Raw genomic sequence first — 18,636 nt, forward strand, 5'->3', positions numbered from 1 at the left:
TTGTGAATAATTGCAACGATTAAGTAGTCCCACGGACAAAGAAAGAAATTGCATTGTGAGTCGATCTTTCGTTTGCATCACCCAATTCAGTCGTTTACCGCGTATATGCCATCATGCGGAAAGTGTGGAATGCGCATCGATTTCCCATAGCGTAACGCACAGATTGATATCGATATTATCAATTTCCTATCGTTCCGTCGATATCATCATCGTCGATAGCGATGCGCGCGTACAACACGAAATCGAATTACCGGGCAAATGATTCGTCATAAATCGCGTTTTGGTAACGTTGCGTCAATCGATGCGAAGCGGACGCGAGCTGAACGGCGAAAGAGTCGTAATCGCGAGGCCCGCAGCGTCCAGAAGAATTATTTGACGGGCAAATCGACGGGAGAAGACGGAACCGGCGCCTCTATCATTTTTCGAGCAAAACGTCGCGCGGAAAGATACGCGGCGAGGGTCAATCGATAAGTATAGCTGACGATACGGTCACGTTCGATCGATGGACGATTGAACGTAATTCTATGGGATGGGAGTGGCCAGCGAAACTCTTTCCGAACGGAAAAGGCGCATCCTGTGCCCTGTCAACTAACAGTTGACAATGTACCACGAGGACGATCACCCGCACCCACGCATTTTTTGGCCATCACAAGATCGCTTGCGAGATCTTCAGACATTGACGGCTGCCTCGAGGAGCGCGATGTATTTAACGACCTACTGGTTGATTAGAACATTACGGATCACAGACGATGATCTACATAGTTCGTTAGATTTTTATACCAAGAATGATACTTTGTAAGCGTCGGAATCTTGACAGCGTTTTTATTCGTCCTTTGTCAATATACGCATGGAACGTATCTAGAGATAACAGTTCGTTCGATGCTGCGTATCCACGTTCCACATGATGTGAGAACGAGGTCATCGGCTCAATTGGAAACAAAGTACAGAACCATCTACCTATAGAGCGAATCTAGCTTCGATGTAAACGTTCAAAAACAGCTGCGAATTGTTTCTTATTAACGACTCATCCACAGATCGTTTTTCTCGGCTATATCTCCTGCATTAGCGTTTTATTTACGATCCAGCGATACCTATCATATAGATTTCTCGTATGCATAACACCGTGACGAGATTTCGTGCATTTGATTACGAATACTATGGATATTGACCCATACGCGAGATATGTCAGCGCCATGGGGTGCATTCGGTTAAAATGAGAGGGTGACACGCGAAGGGAAGAAGGGACGGTTTTGAACTGTATGCTGGATCCTAAGAGCATAAATCAACTACGATGATCCTGTGACATGATTGAGATGAATCGTTCCTCAATAGCCACGGTACTCTTTGACGTATCATACGTTATTAAGAAAGATTTTGTTCGCAGGCATTTCACGCTGATAATCCCATTCGGTCAGTATCGTGACCACAATACAATCATTGTCAATCAATGAAACGGTGAAGCAAAATGCTTGCCACGATTTGTTAAGTTGTTCTATCCTAGAATTATTTAGTGTGAGTTTCCCAATGTTCTCTCTCCTGGATCGCGTAAAACGTCTAAACGAAATTATCAAAGCGGAAAGGAGGGTATTAGGGAAGAAAGAATTAGAATTCTCGTAAAAGAATTGCGAAAAATCTACGATTTAAGTTAAGAAGAGTGACGTAGGACACCGTAAGATATCGCAGGAACATCGTGAGTTTTAGTTACAATTGATCATAAGATAGATACCTATGTTAAGCCCATTGTGAGCTCGTTCTATACAATAGTACGCTTATCTGACTTGGGATTAAAAATAAAAATCTCTTCTTCCTTGCCTCTCTCGCTTATCACATAGAACAAATTATTCTCGCGGATTATCAGATCGCGATCACTCCGTTCCTTCGAACTCCGTTACTTCGAATGCACGCGGATTAACATGCACTTGATAACCCCTCATATTCGTAAGTTGCTCTAAAAACACCTATGGCCTTCGTGACTACTCGATGATCGTTCGCTAATTACGTTGAGTTGCAGGAATTGTCATCACGAAGCTTACGGAGTCCATTCGAGGATTTGCAACATTGCTTACTTCTTACTCGGTACTTCGGTACTTGAGCAAGTAGGTAATTTGATGTTCTTCGTAATCCTATTGAAACTAATTATACGAATCATTTAACTATTATTGTATTAGTAAATTAAGTAAGTTAGGTGTATAATAATGCTTTTTGAAGTATTGCAAAAGTATAAAATTCTATACTTTGTTGCAATTATAGGATATTTTATTTCAACATATTATTTATAATTTCATACAAGACATTAGTTTTAATTTGAACCAGTAACTATACTGAATCGATAACGTCGCACGTGACAGAAAAATGGTAAGAGGGTCAGGTGACCTCCAAAATGTGGGACTACGAATAAGATATGTATATTCATCTGTAATGTCACGTTTATTTTATGCCTATTTCGTCTATGATTCCGACATTTTATAGTTACTGAGACAAACTTTACCTATAATTGATAACTTGTTGCGATTATATGTATGTAATTCCTTACCTCATCGTTCGAAATCGTAGATGGCATAACAGTATCTTTATTTGTAATCGTTTTTACCGATCGTAATGATCGGTAATTCAGAATATTGAATTTCATAAAATGACAAATCTACTCTTTATCTTGCGTATGGTTACAATAATGAGACAAAAAAGTATATCGAACATCAGATCTACATGATACAGCATTTATGTTATTAATTACGAATTACAAGTTCTTATATTATATTATTTTGTATGTACAATAATAATACTAGAAAGGAAATTTCCTTTCTGATAATACATACCAATTTATTTATTTAAAATACTTTCGAGACTTTAATTACAGAACAGCTTGCATTGTACATAAAATATACAAATTTACTACAAACAAGAAATTTTCTAAGTTTCAAATTTAATACGATTACAAATATCCGTTTATTAAAACCCAAGATCATAAATTAAATAGACATACATATGTATAGAGCAGTTATCTATTTACTATATCAGTTTCGCTTCTGTAATGGAGCAAGTATGTGGTTTTAAAATTCAAATGCTCTAACACAGCCGTTAATAACAAGATTTTCCTTCATCTTGTATTATGTTATAAAGTGATCTAAATATTTAACACTTGAATTATGTTCTTTATAATTCTGTCATTATAATTGATATTACCTAATTCTGTACGAAGCTATCAATTTTATATCGATGTAATGGCCGTAAGTGCATCTTTCCATCGAAATGTACTTTTACTATCCCAAGTAATTCAACCTAGTGATGAGTTCAAGAAATATTTCCGCGAGGTATATTTTTTTATTAGAAAATAAATACATTTATTAGAAAATATTTTTTAATATATTATCTTTTTCTATACTTCCGTTATTTTAATTTATTATAATGTTTCAATTTATAGGGAATGTTTGACAAACCCAACACAATAGGCTTCTTACATATTTCATATTACTTATTAACAATATATGATTCAGAACGTTTTAAAAAGCTAATTGAATGGCCTGTAATTTGCAAAAAGACTGAAGCAAAGTATCGCAACAGTGTCAAAGACTACTTAGTAATTATATCTGCAGAAAATCCTGACATTGGTTTTCCAAGTATACTTATATCTCACTTAATTCATGCAGGTGGAAGTAAATTTACAATCATTATGTGGAAATTATCCCAAGTAGTTGTAAGAAGATATATTATGCGAGAAAGTAAGATATTTTTTCTATAGAAGATACTTTTTTAACGCATCTTTTTCATCCATTATTGTAAAATATATTGAAATTCCATTATATTACTGGTTCTTACTTTTTTAGCTATCTATGATGTTGCGTTTGCACCACAAGTAGGAAATAAAGGAAATCTAACAAAACAATTTTTACAAGGAATTAATGCAAGAATTGATTCCAATATTTTGAATCAACATAAAAATTTATCCAAAATGAAGGATATAGTTGAATCTGTTTTAAAGTAATATTTTTACTTTTGTTTTTATTGATGCATTTGTTGTCTAATTTTCCTTATTTAATTTAAATCTCATTTTTCAGGAACGAGAAGGAAACATTAGATAATATTATAGCAGATATTTTTGAAAAAGAACTATTAATTGCAAGTCTCTCAGAAACAGCACCTGTACATGTTTCAATTAAGAAATATTTAAGGGACATAAATAATGATAAAATAATAAAAAGTTGATACATTTAATCCATATTTTTAAATTTATATATATACTTATGTTTTAGCTTTCTCAAAATATTAATTATTTATTAATTCTAGCATGGAAAATGAACATAAGTAAAAGCTTAAACAAAATACAAATACAAAATAAAGCTTTAAGAGATGTAGAGCAGGTCATCTATAAAGTGAATAATATAATCACAAATAATAGTAGTGATATTAAAATATTAAATGCAAAACCATTACAAAAAATAAATCATTTGGAAGTTTCAGAACTATTTTCTCCAGATATGCAAGTAAGTACTTGTTTAACATTTACTAATAAATATTAATAAACTGAAAAGTAACACATTAAACATATTTTACATTTCAGTGTCTTCTATTTCAATTATATAAGGATGATAAATTAATGCTAAATAATTTTATTCTATTATTTAATTTTCTCCTGACTCAGTTGCAAAACCGATTGAAATTAAATATATTAGAGGACTTTTCGGAATGTTTATTACAAATAGAAGCTAGTTATGCAGATCTAAAAGCAGCACTCGATATAATTCAAACATATCTGGCAGATATCACTAAAGTAATATCTGAGACACAAGATATTTTATGTCAGAAAAATGTAATACAAATCCATGATGATGATGTTATATTACCTATGATGAATGTGGTCATGTCATCACCTCTCATTAAAATTGATACTGATTATAGTGATGAAGGAAGTAATCTTCAGAAACGACTGCAATTAACTCCAGTAGAAGGTAAGACTAAAGCTATTTATAAAATTATTGAATAATATATTTATGCGAAAATTCTTTTCAGCTCCACATAAATCACTATTTTCGAGGTATGAACGCCTAAAACAAAATCATGCATCACATGGACCAAAATTAAGAGAAAATTTATTAGTATCACGAATCAATTTTAAAGACACAATTACAAGTGTAAATAATGAACAGTCGTCTTTAGATACGCATATGGTCTTATCTAAAAAAAATGTATTGTCTTCCAAACATGCAGAAAAATATTCACGATTATTTTCGACTCGTATAAAAAGAAATAATATAACAGGTACGTAACCAGCATTAAATCTTTTAAAAAATTAAAAGCTCTTCTCTTTTTTGTGCAGCAACAGCAGCAGCAAACTCAAGCATAATATCTATACCTTGTTCTTCAAATGCGAATTCTACAGCGATTACAAATTGCATAATTGAAGAAATGCATGATATATCAGAGCTTAGTCTAAACATTTCAACAAAAAGTCTTTGTAACATAAATGTAGAATTTGCCACACCAAAAAAATTGGCCGCCGAACAAGATAAATCTGAAAACATGTTGGAAATGGAAGATGTAGTAAATGATCTTCCAAATAAAGCTAATGTGATTGATATATGTGACACGATAGAAGTAGCGATTAAAAATAATGACGATGATGCTATCAGTAAAACCGAACAAAGTAAACATCGTAGACGTTCAATCGGTGATTTAGTTGAACGTTATAAAAAGTTACTTGAAGTAAGCAATCGGACATCAAATCAAAAATTAGTTACATAAAATGCGATAATACATAGTTGTAAGAATTTACAAACATGTATGTAATGAAATAAATTTTTATATTTTTTTTTAAATGAAGTTTTATCTACTTTTCCTTGGCTTTTTATTGAATTACCGTAAAATAAGATGCATTTAGTTTATTGTTAAGAAATTAATTTTGAAAGTACATATGTGTATGTATATATGTATATATATCTCCATTTCGGTGTATTGCTAATGGATTCAGTTTTGCAAAAATTTTTAAAGTAATTATGGTATACATTATAAATAGTATATCGCACAATTGTAAACACACCTTAGTTTTATTTTTACGAAAAGTATACAAAATAATTCAAGAGGATAAAAATAAAAATAAATCCAAAATATAGAATAAAATCGATCATCTGAGATTTAGATATTTGGAAAATTGATTTTAAAATACGTATACTTTGTAGATAGCATATAACCTTTTGAGTAATCTTTATAATATTCACCTTGCTTATGTTGGTAGTATCTGTAAGACAGTATAGTGTATACAAGCAAACAATGTGTCATTTTTTATAAAATCGTTTTTTATAAAATCGTTTTTTTATAAAAAAGAACGCGACATATCTATGTATTACGATAATACACCTTTCGTGTTTTCATAGAAATTCACCAAAATGTATTGCCGGTAGTAAAATGTGTTTGGATTCTAATTTAAGGTTATACTACATAATAAAGAGTTATATTTTAGAAAATAGAGATTCTAATTGAATCTTACAGTGCTTAAAATTAATTATGGACAACAATCATTGAGTCGACAAAGTTTTAATAGATACAACAGCATGAAACTAGTAAAACCTAATTGGGTTACGCACGATGGTTTGTACAAAATGTTTTACTCGGATTTATTTTCTGCAATGTTTACAATTGAAATGTAACATAAAATGTTTATTTTTCAGGATATCCAATTTTTTCCGTGGATATACACCCGGATGGAAAAAGGCTTGCCACTGGTGGACAAGGTATAACATTAATATTTTCAATTTATACCTAATATTGTTTTGTGGAAATAGTTGAATCTGTTAGTTTTTCCCTTATACTCACAATATATTTAATTAAATTATAATTTTATGGTATATTTGTTATATTATTCTTAAAATTAATTATAGGTGGAGATTCCGGAAGGGTTGTTATATGGAATATGGAGCCAGTAATTAGTGAAATTGCTGAATTAGATGAAAATATACCAAAAATGTTGTGTCAATTAGATAATCATCTTGGTATGAAAATAAGTTAAAATTTAATTTATCCTTTTCATATGTTATTACATGTATATAAATATGTATATGATATTAATAAAATATATATAATACTTTTATAGCTTGTGTCAATTGTGTAAGATGGAGTAACAATGGTTTGCTGGCATCAGGTGGTGTAGATAAACTGATCATGATTTGGAGATTGTCAGGTGGATCGGGTGGAAGTTCAATATTTGGTGGAAAATCCAGTATTGAAACATGGCGTTGCATAGCTACATTACGTTCTCATGAAGCTGATGTACTTGATCTTGCATGGGCACCACATAGTCCATGGTTAGCTTCTGCATCTGTAGACAATAGCGTAATTGTGTGGGATGCATCAAAATTTCCAGCTATTGTAGCTGTATTAAAGGGCCATACAGGATTTGTAAAAGGAATTACGTGGGATCCAGTAGGAAAATATTTAGCATCACAATCTGATGATAAGACGTTAAGAGTATGGCGTACAACAGATTGGACAGAAGCAGCACTAATATCAGAACCATTTGATGAATGTGGTGGAACAACACATGTTCTAAGACTTTCTTGGAGTCCAGATGGACAATATTTAGTATCAGCTCATGCAATGAATGGTGGAGGTCCCACAGCTCAAATAATTGAAAGGGATGGATGGACACAAGATAAAGACTTTGTTGGTCATCGTAAAGCTGTTACTTGTGTGGTATATATTAAACATAAGATATAAATTTCATGATTTACATATGTCAAATTACTTATTAAGTAATTAATTTATTAACTTTTCACATGTTGCAGAGATTTAATGGTAACATTCTACAAAAAAAGCAACCAGGTTCCTCTAAACAGTATTGCTGTGTTGCTATAGGATCACGCGATCGTTCTCTATCCGTCTGGTTGACGTCCTTAAAAAGACCTTTAGTAGTAATACATGAATTATTTACACATTCAGTCTTAGATGCTAGTTGGTCACCATGTGGTCTTCGATTAGCTGCTTGTTCTTGGGATGGATCTGTTGTACTTATTGAGTTTACACAGCAGGAATTAGGTCAACCATTAGATCCTGCTGAACAAGTATGTGGTCTACATGAATTGTTTCAAATAGTAATAAACAAATAGTTATTTCTATTTCATTACAGAGTAGTCTTCATGAACGATTATATGGTAAACCGTTAGTTCAAGGTGGTTGTACTGTAATGGAAGCACCCGAGCTTCTTAATCTAAAAACATCGACACAATCGACACAACCAACTTCAGCACCTCCAAATATAAATTTAGTACATCCACCCACTACTACTACAACTACTCCTGTTAAAGGCCCAATTAATAAGCAAATTGAAACAAGGACATCAGATGGTAAAAGGCGAATAACACCAATGTTTATACCACCACCATCTGATACAATGTGAGTTAGACTGTAATTTTACGAAATTATAATTTCTATATGTTCTTTAGATTATATTAATAATTTTTACTCAGGGATTCGTCAAATAATCCACTAGGAACTCCAACATTTACAAGCCAAGTAAAAAGTTCTATTGTTATTGAGAAACGAAACGACGTCGTAACGCCTAATGTTACTTCGTCTTTAAATTCGACAAATATAAACAACCAAAGTTCTACTCTTACTTTAAAACGTCGTGACCAGTCGACTCCAAAATCTTATCATACATTTAACAAGAAACCAAAAATTGCATCTGAAAGAAATATAAATCAAGTTATACTTCCTCCATTAAAACCGTCCAGTTCATTGTCTCAACAAGCTGGTCACTATGCAGTAACTGTTACTAACAGCCAAGGTTTAGCTCATTTACAAGTATTTAAAGGCACAGATTCTGAACCTACTTGGGATTTGTATCTGGGATATAGCGCTGTAGCACTTGCAGCATCACCGACAGTTATAGCACTTGGGTTAGAAGATGGTAGCCTCCATACATTTCATCCTACAAAGGGAAGCCGTCCAGCACCTCCATTAGCACCGCCTGCACCACTTGCAAAAGTTCATGCAGTTGGAAATGCAGTATTAATTCCTTTTTTAATTTCCTTTTTTACTTTTTTTTTAAATTGAAGAATAATTATTGTTTAATACATATAAATGTTTTTAGGTAATGGTTATTTCAAGCTGTGGTGCTGTACGGGTATGGGAAATAGGATACTCATGTAGAATGATAGTTTCTACATCTGCTGCGCATTTAGCAGTACCTGGTACCTCTTTATTGTCCTGTACTTTATATAATGGAATGCCCCATTTAGCCTTCACGAACGCTAGAGCATATATATATCATAAAGAAATGGGTATATAAATTATATTAACTAATAAGGTTACTTATTGTACATTACATACAATACATTAATAAAAAAAACTTGTTAGGTACATGGCTACTCATTGGTGACAGTCAAGATCCTATATGGCGCTGGGCTTCATTTAATGCATCAAGTGCATCTGGAAATAGAGCACCTAGAGGTCCGTTATCTTCTTTGCAGGAAGGATTATTTAGAACTGCTAGTAATACTTTTCCCAATCCAAGGTTACCTCATAGTGCACCAAGTGTAGTATCATATTTAGAACAACAGCTACTTGCTTCCAAAGCTCTTGGAAGTGCTCAAGAATACATACACTGGCTCATGGCTTTAGTGTCATTTTTATTAACTCAAGGTATATATATTAAATTATAAAAATTAAAATATAAAAAAGAATATATACAAACATATATATATGCCTTTCTTTATATTTTAATTATTTATCATATTTCACAAAATAATATTCTTTCAGACGGATTAGAAAAACGTCTAAGGTTAATTTTAGACGAATTTTTGGGTCCAAGTCATACAACAGCTTCTAAGAGCATATGGGATCCTTTAATTTTGGTATTATCTCAGTACATATTCTACATTTATTTGTTTCTATTTCTTTACTATATATGCTATTATTAGTTAGAAGCATAGTACCATATTTCTGTATTTTATATAGGGGATTAAAAAACATAAACTTTTGGAGGATGTATTATCTGTTATTGGAGGACATCTTCGCTGGCAAAGATTATATCTTGAGTACATGGAACAGTTGACAACACTGAAAAATCAAACTAATTAAAAGTAATTTTTCAACGTATAGAATTTATATCGTGATCAATATACATTCTAAAATGGTGTCTAGAAACTTGAAAAACATAATTATTTTATTAAACATATCTATAGTAAAAATATAATAATGAACATGACTTCATAAACTTCTGATTTCTGTAACAACTTCCAATCTTAATGTGAATTGCTAATTTTAAACTTAAAATGATACATTTTTTCGCTATATATAATCAGCATAAATATGCACTTAAATAATAATTCGATTCCATACTTTGTGATGTTTTAATGCCTCTTTTATTTTATGCAGTACGTTTTCAAATCAAAGAATGTATGAGTTTGTAATTATTGAAACTTCATTATTTATTTTTAATTATAGACAACGGATACAAGATTTCAAGCACCTTTTTAGAATTATTTTGTATCTCTTGTATATGTTTAAGAACAAATCTTTATGAGATAAAAAAATTGTACAGTCTTTTTATATCATACATAATATAATAATAAAAATATCTGTATAATAATAGTAATATTTTATATTAAATAAACAATGTTTTTATTTTAACATTTAATAAGTATTTGTTATTAAACAATTTTATCCATTCTATTAAAAAACTTCCTGACGTTTTCATGCAATATTATACAGAAGAATAAAGGGAAAATAAAACATATTAATTAATTAGAAATTTTAACAATTTTATACCATCTTCATACAGTACATTTTAAACAAATCAAGTGCCAGGCAATGTATAACACACTACATTAAACTTTAATATTAATATAAAAGTTTTCCATACTTAAATTGTAATTATATGCACTTGTTAATATAAAAAATACTTACACTAATATAATATACTCACAAATATAATACAATACAAAAATTATTTGATGTATTTCATATAATTTGTTATATGATAAACATGAAATTTGTTAATCCTCTTAATAATAAAATTGTAAAATTAGTAATAATGGACAGAAATAAATTTATAATTATATATATATTCTTTATTTCCGTTTGTCTTCCGGCCCTGCAGTAACTTCCTGGTACAAAATAAGTTTATAATTACCTATATTAGAAATTTTTCTTCTCATTGTAAACTTAATAACTGTTACGTCAAATTTATGAAATACATCAAATCAAACCCTTTCATTGAAGATTAATGCTTATATGGAATCCAATCATTATTTTGATATCTTGTTTCTAACAATTTGTTAAATATATTTGGATAAAAATATATAGAGTATATCATTATTATTTCCACATAACAGATAAAAATAACAATTACCTCAATAATGAATTGCACTAATCATACATATAATTGTATTGTATACAAATAGAGACCATTAAAGTAAGAGTAAAAAAATAATACATAAGAATCAATAAACCACAATTGATTTATGTACTTTTGTATCACCTTTGTATATATAAACTTGCACCAGTATATTGATATCAGCCAAACTACAATGAATGACGTAATATAAGAATATAGATTATTTTAAATTGAATAAAATACATATTATCTGTTCTGCTGCAATACATTTTGTACAAAGATAATAATTACTTGGTAGATTTAAAAAGTAATACAACTCTCATCTTTTTTAAATCTTCATTAACCATCTTCAAAATTCCTAAAAATAATATCACAAATATTATTCTGATATAATAACTATCTTTTGCTATGTAAGTACATACAGAAATATATATATATATATATATATATAATGTAAAAATTCTAATCACATAAATACATGAGTATATGTATATACAGAAATTTCAAGTTATTTGTCTTTCAATTGACACTGTAATTTAGGAAATAAAAATATTTAGTATGACTAGAATATACTGAATATACACAAATAAATTTTATCTTAAATTTATCAAGGCCATTACATTCTAAGGCAAGTGCAATTAGACTTGAAACATTTAAATAATTAAATGCACAAAAGATGACATATAAAATTAAATATGTAGAATCAGTTTATCTCCAAAAAATTGAAATATTCATCATTGAAAAAATTCATAAATAACACATTAAATACCAATGTATATTCCGATAATTTATGTAAGTATAAATATGCATGTACATATACTTTAGAAAGCTAGTTATTACTATTAAATATAGAAAATCACAAAACGTATGTTATTATAAGAGATAAATGTCATAATTGTATAAATGTAAATAGAACATTGTATAAATAGGATATGTTAATTGCATTAATTGAGGCAGAATATTTAATAAATATAGAAAATCTTAATTCTTTTTACAATGTGTAAAAGGTTCTAAATAGAAGAACTACACTATGGTAAAAGCAAGAGAATTTATATAATTTACTGGATATATTTACCTATTGTCTAGACAAGTTATATATAGAGATGTAATATAAACAATATGATATAAAAAATAAAACAAAATAAATCAACAATTGTATATTATAAAGTACAAAACTAATAATTATAACTAATAATATTATGCAGTATCATTTTTAAGAAAATTAATAATTATATTGTTGTATGTGATTACTATTTCTGTATCCAAACACTAAGATTTCGCTAATATTCCTAAAATCGCACTTGTAATATTAAGATGCTACAATCATTATCTATGTATCAAGCTATAATGCATTAATCTTAATAAATATTTAATGTAGACAATATGTAGATCTTTTGTACCTTCAATGATAATTTTTATACATATATACAAAAATTATTATATGCAATACTGAAATACTCACATAAAAGAATAAAAACAAACAAACACATAAATTAAAAATTACAACCTGCATATTGTGCGTTATGTTGAATCACATGTAACAAATTATACTTTCAACAACACGTACATCACCGATTCAATAAGGAACTATAACTATATAATATTTAATACAAGACAGGCCATGATGTATTCTTATTAATCATACTGTCATTCATTGCAATAGGCCACATAACTATTTGTGATACTACTATTACCAATATAATTAATGAATTGCAGTTAGATGTGTGGATGTGTATATAGATAATATATAGTTATATACACATTTACACAAATAAATTAACTTTCATCAAGCTTTGTTGATACTACAAACTTCTATAATACTGCATTTTATAATTTCAACTATTATATTATTTTCTTAATGTTAACAATGGAAACATCTACTTCATGAATAAAACTAATCACTGTCCATTGTAACTGACTCTTTTAATTCTGATTCATCAACATAATAATTTTTTGAATTTTTTTCTTCTGCAGACTTTACACACTGCAAACAATTTATAAATAAATTTATTGTATCTAAAATCATAATTACTATTTTATCATAAAACGTAATTTGCCTATAATGCTCAATGTTAGAAATTACAGAAGAAAGACTTACATCCTCAATTCTTATACGTGGTGATGCAATTTGTTCAGGGAAATGCCAAGGTTTATAATTTGGGTTATTAAGTAATTTCCAATTAGGGTAAGCTACAGAAGCTTTGTGTAATTTTTTAACCATCTAAAACAAGAAATTAATTTGAGAATTTAATATAAATAAAAGTTTCAATTGTAATTAACACAAAAGTTACATACTCTTGGAGCAAATATTTGCGTAACTTTATTAACCAACCATACTGGTAATTTTCCATGTGGATCAGTATGAGAAACATAGCCTAATTCAGAACCATCACCATTTCGAGATGGTCTTACTATATATCCTTAAATAAGATAAATAAATAAGTAATAAAATACACAGAAATAAATAATAAATTTTATTTCAATATTTAAATCATACCTGTAAGATAAGATGTTGCTCGTACAAATTGTTTTCTTGGTGGATAATCTTTATGAAAAACAGAATGATTCAAAATTAATTGCTCTATACCAGTATCAAGCCATGATCTTTGTAGAACAAAATCTCTGTTTTTCAATGGAGATGGACAGGCCACTAATTGATTATATATATATACATAGATATACACACATATATTATATATATATACATTATTTGTATACAAACAACTATAATTTCTATATAAATACAAATAGAATTAGTCAATAATATTAAATACTTGCTTGAATAATAACCAATATCGTTATTTGGATTAAAAAAGCCTATGTCTTTTGATTCAATCATATGGGTGTCCCAAACCTTTCTATACTCAGGGTCATGTAACACATCATATAACGTTTCTGGTAGAACATCGGCAAAACGTGTTCTAATCTGAAAAATATTTCCATCAGTAATATTAAATATCTATAAATATATAAAAGAAATAGAAAACTCAATTGCAAATAACAGAAATAATACATACCTTTACCATTCTAAAACTAATTCCTGATACAGATTTTGTCCAAACTGATAAATCAGGTTTATTATAATCTAATCTCCAATCATTATTATCATCATATAAATGTTTCAACTTCTCAAAATCCTTATCTTCAGCAATTTTAACTATTCCAATATCCATTTTATAAGAATATTGTCTATGACACAATTAACATAACTAATACTTAAATGCACAATTTCTAAAAATAAAATATACAATGACACAATTTTTTAATTTTATAATTTATTAATACAACTTGATAAAAATACAAACACAAAAATACCTGTCATTCATAGAGCAATTCTTAGCAATTTAATAAAAAACCTATGCATGTTCAGTTCTTGGTTGTAATAAGCCTTACATTTATGCCAGAGAAGTATTTGGTCAGTCTTAATCATTGTTTTCTTTTCCAAAGATAGAAATTAAATATACTATTCTTGAATTTCATTCATACTAAAAAGAAAATAAAAATATGATAATTGATAAGTTAGTATAGTAGGTTGAAATCAAAGGTTGAAATGTAACCTCTTGTTTAATAGCATTTTAATATTGGTAAATTCTATCATCCCTAATTGATCTATTAAGTCAGCTATGTAATAACAATATAAATAAATACAAAAATTTAAACAGCCCGCACAAACATTGTTACGTGCATTCTCTTGAAAGTAAAAACAATCTGAATGAATTTTCTACATGTATATGTACATACCTCATGTATATTGAACTGACTACCGCTTACAGCCGAAAAATGTTTCTACAAATTAGAAACAACTTATTTTGTATACTCAACTTATAAATTTATATAAATTCTCCATAAAATATTTGAAAAATTAACATCTAACAAAAATGCGCATTGGAAGAATCAACTGATTTGTGTTACGGGTATGACATATACTGATAACAGGTTAGTCAGTATCTAACATACTATTCACATTATCTTTACGTGAGTTCCAGTTTTTCATTATACATTTATCATTTTACTATTTATTTGAGGCACGTTTTATTTCATTTGTAAATATCTTAATTCTTAAGTAGATATCAATGAATTTATTATAATTTCTTTAGCCTCCATGTATACGTGTACGTAAATATACATAATAATATTTCAATATTAGTATGACTTTCTATATATGTTTGCAAGCTATCTATCTTTTTCTATTTTTATTTAAATCTGTTAATTACAATTATAAAAATAGCAATGCAACATTTGTTAATGATAATTACTGATCATGAACAATGATTATTACTGATCATTGATGTTCGTTTGCGATCGTTATTTCAGTTACCGTATATATTATGATACATTATTTTTTAAGCTATAGAAATTTACTTCTCCATTGTCTATTGTTTACATTTTTAAGTACAATTAATATGGATAATACATTAAACAGTTTATTATAATTATAAATTATATTTTAGGTTATTCTGTATTGGGATATATATTTGGATATATATTTGGATATATATTGGGATATATATTTTTAACATGGCTGTAAAAATTTCTGTTAATACTGGAAATATTGAGTTGGATAATAAAATTAATGAATGGTTACAATGGAATAAGGTTTCTAATTAATGATATTTTATATAAAATGTATTTTTTATGTTAATCTTCAAACATTTACATTGTTTATGAAATATGTTTTAGGATGCAGTTGCTGAACATGAAATTCAAGAGCTAATCCTTAACAATGATAATAAAGTTTTGTTTAATTTATTTTTAAAAAGGCTTGAATTTGGTACAGCTGGCTTAAGAGGTTGTATGGGTCCAGGATATAGTCAAATGAATGATTTAGTTATAGTTCAAACTGGTCAAGGGTTATCAATGTATTTACTTGATAGCATTGTTGATGTAACTGAAAAAGGTGTCATAATAGGATATGATGGACGCCATTGCAGTAAAAGGTTAATCAGGATATTCGATTTATAATTATTAGTTATTATAGAATCTATTTGATTTATTATATATTACATAAATATGGATTATGTCTGTGAAATTTTATTAATGTTATGTAAGATTTACATATCATTTTAGATTTGCAGAATTGACTGCTGCAATTTTTGTAGCAAGAAATATAAAAGTATATCTGTTTTCAAAAGTTGTACCAACTCCCTTTATACCTTATGGTGTATTAAAATATAAGTGTGCAGCTGGAATAATGATTACAGCATCTCACAATCCTAAGAATGATAATGGATATAAAGTTTATTGGGAAAATGGTGCACAAATAATATCACCACACGATAAAGAAATCCAAAAATATATACTTAAAAATCTTGAACCAATGGAATCTTCATGGGAAGTAACAAAAGTCCATCGCAGTTCTTTATATCGAGATCCATGGGATGATGTTATGCAATCTTATTTTAATGATCTCAAAGAAACTGTTTTATATCCAGAAGTGAATAAAAATACAATATTAAAATTTACTTACACTCCTATGCATGGTGTAGGATATCAATATATGACTGCAGCTTTTAATGCTGCAAATTTTAAGGTATTGCTATAATGGTTTTAATGTTTATTATATATCAAAGAAATTCTATACTTCTATTCTATTTCAATTAATTCATTAAAGTTTTATTCTATATATTACAGCCATTTATAGTAGTTGAGGAACAAAAGTTACCTGATCCAGAATTTCCAACTGTTAAATTTCCAAATCCAGAAGAAGGAAAAAGTGCTTTAGATCTTAGCATACAAGTAGCAGATAAAAATTCTTCTTCTGTTATTCTTGCTAATGATCCTGATGCAGATAGACTAGCTTGTGCTACAAAAATGAAAAAGTATGTTATTTGTTTCTTTTGTTAACAATGTACATACGTACCTACGATTTAATAAGTTTCTGCATTTCTGTAATAGTGATGAATGGTATATTTTCTCTGGTAATGAATTGGGAGCACTTTTGGGATGGTGGATGATGCATAAGTATCAAGTACAACATCCTGATACAGATTTCTCAAATGTATACATGTTGGCATCAACAGTCTCAAGTAAAATTTTAGCATCAATGGCTAAACACGATGGATTTAATTTTGAAGTGAGTATGATGAAAATAAAGTTGAAGTATTTTTGTTATTTTTATTCTTATATGTTCCCTTTTGTTTCTAAAGGAAACTTTAACGGGTTTTAAGTGGATGGGTAATAGAACTGTAGAATTAGAAAAAATGGGTAAAGTAGTTTTGTTTGCATATGAAGAAGCTATAGGGTTTATGTGTGGTTCAAAAGTTCGTGATAAAGATGGCATAAGTGCTGGAATGCACATAGCAGAATTATCAGCCTATCTTGAAACTATGGGACTCACTCTTCACGACTTGTTAAACGAAATATATACTCAGTATGCTATTGCACAATTTACATTTGAAATATTTATTTGAATGAATATTCTATTTATTGTTCCACACTTTACATACATGTTTATTAAAAAAATGTATTTGATTTAGATATGGACACCATATTTCTAAAAATTCATATTGGATTTGTCATGAGCCAAGTGTAATCAAGAAAATATTTGAAAGATTACGAACATACTCTGGCAAACCAAATACAGTAAGGAAATACACATATGTATATGTACAGAATATCAATGCTATTACTTTAATTTCAAACATTTTTTAGTATCCAACAAATATTCTTAATGGGAAGTATATTATAATAGGTGTGCGTGATCTGACAACTGGCTATGATAACACAAAACCAGAAAATACCGCTGTTTTACCTACTTCGAAATCTAGTCAAATGATAACATTTACATTTAAAAATGGCTTGGTTATAACGTTAAGAACTAGCGGTACTGAGCCCAAAATTAAATATTACAGTGAATTATGTGCTTCTCCTGATGAACAGTAAGTTGTTTATATTTTTCATAGTTATAGTATAAATAATTTTAAAGTAATTTATTAATCTTGTATAACTATTTTCAGAGATATTGAAGCCTTGAAAGGCATTCTTGATGAGATGGTATCAGCTGTTGTGATGGAGTTTCTTCAACCTGAAATAAACTGTCTTCTACCTCGTATTAGTTAAATAATATTATAAACACAAAAATTATTATTTAATTCGACAAATTAATTATATTATATTTTTTTATGACATGTTCTCGTGTTAATTATTTATATTCAACTTAATTAATTGGTTACTTTTTGTAATTGCTTGTTGTTTAGAAGAGATTATATTTAGCTTATAATGCTATTAGCCACTGAAAAAAATTCAGCAATTAACTTTTTTTTATTAAATAGAATACAATTAATTATATCATGTACAAAATGTGATAA

At 28.8% G+C, this 18,636-nt stretch overlaps 4 protein-coding genes across 9 annotated transcripts; 3 read left to right on the forward strand and 1 right to left on the reverse strand.

The window, feature by feature from the left end:
- Positions 1-3,013: 3,013 nt before the first annotated feature.
- Positions 3,014-5,813, forward strand: LOC100643600. Of its 2 annotated transcripts, none has more exons than XM_012310185.3 (8): positions 3,014-3,311; positions 3,422-3,719; positions 3,825-3,978; positions 4,056-4,198; positions 4,285-4,481; positions 4,559-4,946; positions 5,008-5,256; positions 5,315-5,813. In XM_012310185.3, exons 1-8 carry the CDS (start codon positions 3,222-3,224, stop codon positions 5,737-5,739), a joined length of 1,944 nt encoding a protein of 647 aa, XP_012165575.1. In that variant the 5' UTR covers positions 3,014-3,221; the 3' UTR covers positions 5,740-5,813. The 2 variants fall into 2 exon arrangements, with proteins under 2 accessions (XP_012165575.1, XP_012165580.1); XM_012310190.3 differs by lacking the exon at positions 3,014-3,311 and having other exon boundaries at positions 3,436-3,577; positions 3,648-3,719.
- A 394-nt stretch (positions 5,814-6,207) lies between these two features.
- Positions 6,208-10,198, forward strand: LOC100643473 (protein HIRA homolog). Its single transcript, XM_003393141.4, has 11 exons — positions 6,208-6,582; positions 6,663-6,725; positions 6,873-6,983; positions 7,085-7,683; positions 7,776-8,051; positions 8,117-8,382; positions 8,457-8,997; positions 9,083-9,272; positions 9,349-9,633; positions 9,751-9,845; positions 9,949-10,198. Exons 1-11 carry the CDS (start codon positions 6,546-6,548, stop codon positions 10,069-10,071), a joined length of 2,586 nt encoding a protein of 861 aa, XP_003393189.1. The 5' UTR covers positions 6,208-6,545; the 3' UTR covers positions 10,072-10,198.
- A 535-nt stretch (positions 10,199-10,733) lies between these two features.
- Positions 10,734-15,210, reverse strand: LOC100643230 (START domain-containing protein 10). Of its 5 annotated transcripts, XR_007223935.1 has the most exons (9): positions 15,071-15,210; positions 14,645-14,814; positions 14,347-14,560; positions 14,108-14,255; positions 13,827-13,979; positions 13,625-13,749; positions 13,428-13,550; positions 11,621-11,687; positions 10,734-11,517 (listed from the first exon to the last, which is right to left on the reverse strand). XR_007223935.1 is itself a non-coding variant. In XM_048405458.1 (8 exons), exons 3-8 carry the CDS (start codon positions 14,500-14,502, stop codon positions 11,679-11,681), a joined length of 714 nt encoding a protein of 237 aa, XP_048261415.1. In that variant the 5' UTR covers positions 14,503-14,560; positions 14,645-14,814; positions 15,071-15,210; the 3' UTR covers positions 10,734-11,678. The 5 variants fall into 5 exon arrangements, 4 of the variants coding, with proteins under 4 accessions (XP_048261415.1, XP_048261394.1, XP_020720806.2 ...); XM_048405458.1 differs by having other exon boundaries at positions 10,734-11,687; XM_048405437.1 differs by lacking the exons at positions 10,734-11,517; positions 11,621-11,687 and adding an exon at positions 12,552-13,313.
- On the forward strand, positions 15,134-18,456 carry LOC100648849 (phosphoglucomutase-2). Its single transcript, XM_003393182.4, has 10 exons — positions 15,134-15,265; positions 15,781-15,925; positions 16,010-16,266; positions 16,397-16,859; positions 16,961-17,148; positions 17,225-17,402; positions 17,476-17,699; positions 17,806-17,911; positions 17,981-18,207; positions 18,286-18,456. The coding sequence occupies exons 1-10, from the start codon at positions 15,246-15,248 to the stop codon at positions 18,386-18,388; spliced, it is 1,911 nt and encodes a 636-aa protein (XP_003393230.2). The 5' UTR covers positions 15,134-15,245; the 3' UTR covers positions 18,389-18,456.
- Positions 18,457-18,636: the final 180 nt, after the last annotated feature.

Source organism: Bombus terrestris, chromosome 1 (assembly GCF_910591885.1).
Source record: "Bombus terrestris chromosome 1, iyBomTerr1.2, whole genome shotgun sequence".
In the NCBI taxonomy this organism is placed as follows: domain Eukaryota; kingdom Metazoa; phylum Arthropoda; class Insecta; order Hymenoptera; family Apidae; genus Bombus; species Bombus terrestris.